At 52.2% G+C, this 7240-nt stretch overlaps 1 protein-coding gene across 1 annotated transcript; it reads left to right on the top strand.

Moving 5' to 3' along the window:
- Positions 1 to 205: 205 nt before the first annotated feature.
- On the top strand, positions 206 to 7125 carry EMH_0057960 (uncharacterized protein; the record flags this gene model as incomplete). The annotated part of the gene is given in 12 exon segments (XM_038022469.1): positions 206 to 432; positions 620 to 800; positions 899 to 1027; positions 1313 to 1970; positions 1974 to 2055; positions 2321 to 2361; positions 2414 to 3045; positions 3099 to 3704; positions 3941 to 4137; positions 4768 to 4842; positions 4846 to 5386; positions 5725 to 7125. Coding segments are annotated over 12 exon segments (4770 nt in total).
- Between the last annotated feature and the right edge of the window lie 115 nt (positions 7126 to 7240).

Here is a 7240-nt window from a genome sequence, read left to right as displayed (position 1 = left end):
TTGCGTACTTTTAGTTTGTAAATTAATGTGGGTTGCTGGGAATTGAACCCGGGACCTTTCAGCTAAAGGCGGACTAATCTACATTTTTACACATTATCTCCTACTCTCTCTCGTCTTATAGTTGTTGCGTTTCTTTGCTGGTGTTGTATGCTTTCTGATCAGGAAAGAAAAAGTAGAAAGCTGCATTCGTGAGGAGCTGATACCTATGTTGTATCCCCTCGCTTTCGGCAGCAAAGTCAGACGGGTGGCAAAAGGCGATGCCGCAGATGCATCTGAAAATATTCTTGAACAAAAAAATAAAAAAGTATATGAAAATCCAGTTGTACGAACAGAGCTCGTAGCCGTCCTGGCGCTGCTGGCCAGGATGCTGCCTCCTAACGAATTCCATTTGCAGCTGCCACGTCTTGTCCGTTCAATTGCCTTCGCTCTAAGGTGAGGGGTCATACCTTCTAGTTTTTAGTTTTTTATCATGGATAGGAACTCGGGCAGAAATCGAAGAAGGCATGATGCTGAGCCTTTGCGCGCTGCAACGCAGCACAGGAGGGGCACAGCAGCAGCAGTGCAACAGCAGCAGCGGCTTCATCTGTTCCTGTTTCGCTGCTGCGCTGGCTGGTTGCAGGTCGCGGGAGCGCACTGCTCGCCGGGAAGCCCGCGTGGCTCTGACCCGCTTGACAGTCAGCCTGGGGGCTCCATATTTCACCTACTTGGTGTCGGAGGTGCAGCACATGTTGGGCCCCAAGAGCGAGAAAAACCCAGAGGCAGATCAGCAAAGCTTTCTTCGCCCCGTACTGCTGTTCACGGTGCATGCGATGCTGAATGCCTTGCAGCAACAGCAGCAGCAAGATGCATCAGNCCCGTACTGCTGTTCACGGTGCATGCGATGCTGAATGCCTTGCAGCAACAGCAGCAGCAAGATGCATCAGGGGAGCCCGTATACGCATCTCAGGAGGCAGCCTGTATTGATGGTACCCAGTTTGTCCAGCGCTTTGAAGCAGCGGTCCCGCTGATGCTTCCTCTAATCGCCGAGGTAAGTTTTGCCTTCATTTCACACAGCATGAGCGGCAGTCCCGAGCTGCTGTCGATACACTCAAACGCAACAGCCGGCAGATGCACCTAGCCGCTGTGAAATTCGGAACAGCTGCCACTGACAACTGCAGCAGCAGAAACAACAGCAGTAGCAGGGATAACCGTAGCGCAAGCAGCAGCATGGGGAACACAGCAGCAGCAGCGCCAGCTCATGAAGTAGACATCTCGTATCTCGGTTTATTAATCGCAGCAATGGGGAGCTTGCATGTGTTGTTTCGGTGTTTAGGAAATAAACCGAGTTGCTGATCCCGATCGTCTAGATCAAGAGGAGAGCCGGCGAGGATTGGCTGGGCAGCTGGACGGGAGTGAGGGGGGGGGTCTTTCAAGTTCTTCTGTAGCAAAGCTGGCGGATGTTAGCACGCACTCGAAGGTTGAGGAGGCCCAGTCACTGAAGGGGCCCTCTCTGCTGCTGCTCATAACCAAAGACAGCAGCATAGAGTGCCTCGCGGATCACCTGCTGCCATTTGTGTGGGGCCTCCTCACGGGGGCCTCATGCAAACGTGAGGGGTGGAGCAATGCTGCTGCTTTCTCTAGCAAATACGTCAATAGGGCTGAGGATCTGTTGATGCATTTCGTCTTTGGCGTTAGTCGCAATAACAAGATATCAATGGAAAAGAAACTACGCACAGTAAAACAACTCCTCATCCTCACTGTTGCAACCCTGCAGTTCCCTCTACTTCACCCCGTGCTGCAAGCTGAACGTGGCCTGAAGGAGTCTTTGTTGCTGCTCTCGAGGCAGCAGCTGCTCCTGCTGAGTCGCAAGAAACGCAACAAGAAACCCCACACTAACGCTGAATCCACCAAGGAAGCCCCGGCTGTCCCTGACAACAGCGACGCAGCAACAACAACAGCAGCAGCTGCTGCAACAGCAAAAGCAGCAGCACNGCTGTCCCTGACAACAGCGACGCAGCAACAACAACAGCAGCAGCTGCTGCAACAGCAAAAGCAGCAGCACCAGCTGATACTACAGTGCGGGTAGAGGAGGAAGACAAGGGCTCAAAGGCTCCGCTTGCGCTGTCTCCATCACACCAAGAGGACTTGCAAGCCTTGCGGCTGCTGCTGTTGCGGGGGGCTGGAGACGAAGAACAGCACATCGATGACCATCAGACAGAAGAAGCGCCTGTCTCGCATCAGCGGGGGAGCGGGGCTAGCAGCAGCACTAGGAAGCTGCTGGTTTCGCTGCTCAAGACGAGCAAAGAGAGACGCTTTACCCTGCAACCTGGTGCGATCACAGGCCGTTCATTAGCACAAGCAACCCGCAACAAGCCAGACCAAGTAGGGATTGGCCTCGAGCTGTCTACGCGATCTTCTTTGTTGGGGACTGCAGCTCTTCGTCTGCTTCATCTATCAGTGAAAGCAGCTAAGGCGCCTCTGAAAAACTTCCGAGAGAAGCAACTCGGTATCTCCTCGCAGCGACAAGCCGTCAAGGGGGCCAAGGGGATGCAGGAGATGGCATTGCAGGAATGTATGCAGCAGCTCGATGAGCTAGCACTTGAGGTCATCTGCTGCTTCAGCTGCAGATCTACAAAACTTGTCTCCTGGGGTGCCCGGTGTTTGCTGGAACTCCTCTCCTTCCGTTTGCCTCGGCTTGAGCATCGAGGCGCTCTCGTGGCGTACCTAACAATGAGGATATTTCACTCCTGCGGAGGTGGCAGCGGTGTACAGGGAGCGGATCACTATACAGCTCGCTCCGAGCTCCTCCCTATCTGCACCAAACTCCTAGCCGTTCTGCTGCTGCAGCCCCAGGCCGCCAGGTGGATGGACAGCGCCCTCAACCCCTCGCAGCATATCGGCGGCGACATCCTCAGGTCTCTCTTGAGAGAGCAGCTCCGTGTGCTGCCTTGGAGATACCAAGACCAGCTGTATCAACAACGCCTGCAGCAACTACAACAACAGCGGCAGCAGCAGGGGAATGCAGACGTTGGGTCGCTGCTGCCTCAGCCCGACGTGAGCCTCAGCGTAAGCGCTGCTGTGACGGAGGAGCAGCTNACGTTGGGTCGCTGCTGCCTCAGCCCGACGTGAGCCTCAGCGTAAGCGCTGCTGTGACGGAGGAGCAGCTACAGGCTGCTGGGCAGTTCTTCTTGAAGGAGGCTCTTCTTGCTCATATTTCTTCTTCTTTAGAAGACAGCCAGCTGCAGCTCTGTGCTCTGTTTCTCTTTAAACGCGTAGTGCTGCAGCACTACAAGGACCTTGTGAATGAGGCCGCCAAACGGGCTGTGGAGGAGTCGCAGCCAGCAGCAGGGGAAATGAGCACCCAGGCTCTACAACGGCGAGCACAGAAGAAACGCCAAAGAGATGCAAAAGCTGCAGAGGAAGGGGAGGGAAAAGCAACGAAGAAGCAGGGCACAGCAGCAGCAGAATTGCTGCCACTCGTATACGAGTGTGTTGATCGTGTGGCTCGGGTGATGGTGCAGCACGCGACCTTCTCAGCTGTCAGTCAGAAGCTTTCATCCATCTGCGCCGATGTCTACGTCTCCTTTCTCCTCAACTTTCCCATGACACAGCGACTGCAACAAAGACGCGTCTTCTTTCTTTTTCAGCAGCAAAAATTCTCTGATGTCTACGGAAGACGGGCGGCCATTGCAGCGCTTCACAAAGTGGTGGTGGGTTGGAAAGCTGTATGCAGTTGTTGTATTTCGCGCTGATTCAGCATCTAGTGATTCATCTGAGCTTTAAAATATATAAAATTAAACTCCGTCTGCGTGCAGCTTGTGTTTGTTACCCAGGAAACCTTACTGCCTTGCGCACTGATAGGGTTGACTGCTTGTCTACATATTATATGTTGCTGCAACGAGTTGACGTTCTGGGTTTCATGTTGCTGCGCATGCACCGCGTGTGTGTGTTGCTTTCTCAGAGGCGGTTCCCAGCGGAGCTGTTCATGGAGCGCTACGGAAAGGTGGCGCTGCTGACGTGCTGCTCAACGCTAGCCACAGAAACAGACCAAACGGCGCATGCGCTGCTGCAGCAAGTCGTGCGAGAAGTGCTGCAGCTCGTTGAAGTTGCAGATGATCCCGTTTTACGTCTGCAAGACCAGCTGAAGACTGTCGCCAAGTACGCACAGCCATCAAATATTTCGCTTCTAATATTCTATTTATAAATAAAATATAAAATTTATTTATTTCCATGAAATACGTCAAAAACGTTTCATAAATACATACTTTTATGTATGCCTGTATAAATATCTGTTTTAAAACAATTCATGAAAAGAAATATAAAATATTGCAATACATTTCAGACGCCGCTTCGGAAACTCCAGCGGTTTCCTGTTGCCTACGCACTGCACTCTCGCCACAGAACTACTTCTACTGAAAACAAAATTTGTTTTCTTTAATGTTTGTTTTAAGATTAGATAGTATAAAAGTAAATGCAATAATACATTTCAATGGACTTCTCAGAATTTCCTTGCATACTTTCGCCGCGGAAATAGGAAGTACCTCTATGTAACGAGAAACCATTTTCTTTTGTTTAACTGCATTTTCATCATCAACTTTTTATTTCGTTTGAAGGCCCGCATAATATTTGTGTGTTGATATAGAGCGATGTTTTCTTTGATTTGGCTGCATTTCGTTTTCTTTCTACTGACGGTGATGCGCGTTGTATTCAGGGTTTTCTTGGTGCCCCGTCTGCAGCACTTAACAGCACTTCTTGAATTCTTGAGCGTCTTCGTCCCCCATGTTGTAGGGGGAGGGATGATGCTTCAAAAGGGGGCCCCCTTCGCCTCCTTCTTACCCAAAGTGCTGCAGCTCTTATGTACTGNGGGATGATGCTTCAAAAGGGGGCCCCCTTCGCCTCCTTCTTACCCAAAGTGCTGCAGCTCTTATGTACTGTTTCGTACGTAGCAACAGTTTTGCCTCGTGAGGAGGCCCTTGAAACAGCCATAGACTGGCGTCTACAATACAAGATCATCCTGGTGGTTGAACAGGTGCTAGCAGCGGGCGGTCTTCCTTGGATAGAGGAAGCATTCGGCAAAGCTGCTCAGATGTGGCGTGACGATGGCCCCCAGGCGCTGCAGACCCTTACAGTAGCAGCAGCAGCAGCAGCAGCAGATGCACCAGAGGAAACAGAAAGCGCAGCGATGGAAAGGCAAGGGGTGGGGTCGTTCATCACCACCTTGAATATATGGTCGCCCCAGCCACAGGAGCGACCTAAGTGGCAGAAAACGGCAAAGCCCCATCAGAAACAGCAGCAGCAGCAGCAACTGCTGCAGCAATCACAGCGGCAGCAAATTGTTGCAGGGTTGCATGCAGCTCAGCTGTGGAAGGATTTAGTTGAATCTGGCCTTCATCATGAAAATGCGTGGGTGCGTTGTGCGGCTCTGCGCTGCGTAGCCCAATACCTGCAGCGAACGCCGGCAGCAGCCTGGCGGCGTTCAGGTGCTCCTCCTCTTGCATTCCTTGCTATAAGAAAAAGAGGAAGGCCCCCTAAAGAAAAGCAATTTGTAGAGGAGACCCCACCACTGGCATCGTTAGGCCTCGCGCTGGGGCAGCANCCCCTAAAGAAAAGCAATTTGTAGAGGAGACCCCACCACTGGCATCGTTAGGCCTCGCGCTGGGGCAGCACTTCGGCAGAGACAGCATGCTGGAGCGGCATCCTTCTGCTGCACCTTGTGCTGTTGCTGCTCTTCTTAACTGGGCTCAGATCGCATACAGCTTCCCTCACCTTGTTGTCTTCACCCGAAAGCAGCGCAGCAAGACGCATGCAAAGCTGCACGCGAGCAGCACTGCAGCAGCAGCAAACGCATGCATGGGGGAGCAACCCCCACAGCAACAGGGAGAAGAAACTGCATTTGAGCAGGAGCAGGAGCAGGGCCAGGCGGAAGAAGACCGTTCCGCACCAGATACAGGGGCTGAAGAGACGACAGCAGCAGCAGCAGCTGCTGCTGCTGATGCTGCTGCTCCTGCTGCTGCTGCAGTACAGGCAGAAGCAGAGCCAGCTGACGCGTCAGGAGACCACTCAGGCGATGACAACGCGGTGGAAGAGGAGGCAGACGAAGAGAGCGCATCGGTAGATATAGAGGAAGAAGAAAAAGAAGATCAGACAGATGGAGAGGAAGCAGAAGAATTTGTTTTGAATGAAATGCAGCGAGAAGCAGCGAAGGACGACACGGATAGTTTCTTAGCAGCAGCAGCAGCAACAGCAGCACAGCAGCAGCAACCTACAGCAGCAGCACTTCCTTTGACTGTGAAAGCCAACTGGAAAATCTTATCTCCTGAGAATGAAGAAGGGATAAGCAGAAACCAACTATCTCATGAATCCGTACAGATGCATCCCCTGGTGTTTCTTGCTGCGGGACTCAGCCGCTGGCTGCGTGTACACCTGGGGCGCCTGGGGTTCACCGGTGACGGCCTGCCCCAGTCTGACAGACCCCCTGGCACCGTTGCGCGAGTTTCAGGTATAGTGACTTTCTTCGCCTCGCTGGTGAAGCTGCTGCCGCTTGCAGCGCTGCAGCAAAGCCCATCCGATGAGACACAAACAGCAGCAGGAACAGCAGCAGGAACAGCAGCAGGAACAGCAGCAGCGGCAACAGCAGGGGGCGTGGTACAAGCGGTGTTAGAGCACGTCACCGATGCGGCATACCGGTGCTCTACACTACACACAGAGCTGGCAGCAGACTCTGTGTTGTCACAGCTGCTTGAATCTGATGGAATAAACAAAGAAGAAGAAAGCAGCAGCAGGACCTCTCGTGTAGGAGAAAACAAGCAGAGCTTGTGGGCTTCTCTTGCTAGCTTGACCCCTGTTCAGCAGCTGGGGGAAGTTGCAACGGGGGGAGCTCTGCTGCTGCGGCGCTTAGAGCAGCTGCTTAGGAGCAGCGGAAAGGAAGAGGTGTATCGGGTGCTGCTGACAACCACAAGACAAAATGTATCAGCTAAGCGAGTGATGAGGAGACTGAAGGCGCAGAAAACTTTCTTAGAAAACCCCAGAGCTCATGCACGAAGAAAGATAAGAAGAAATAAAGCGAAAGAATTACAACGAAAAATACGAAAAAGAGAAAAAATATTCAAAAGGAAAGGATTCATCAAAAGGAAAATTAATGCATAACAATACTAGGTGTATATATATCTTGCTTTTTTAGGGTCTATGGCGTGCTCGTCTAGGGTTTAGGGTTTAGGGTTTAGGGTTTGGTTGGTGCCTGCCACTGCTGGCTGCTGTCTCA

The sequence above is a fragment of the Eimeria mitis genome, genomic scaffold (genome assembly GCF_000499745.2).
Source record: "Eimeria mitis Houghton genomic scaffold, Emh_scaff2734, whole genome shotgun sequence".
Lineage (NCBI taxonomy): Eukaryota > Apicomplexa > Conoidasida > Eucoccidiorida > Eimeriidae > Eimeria > Eimeria mitis.
This window is presented reverse-complemented; position numbering and strand designations above follow the sequence as displayed.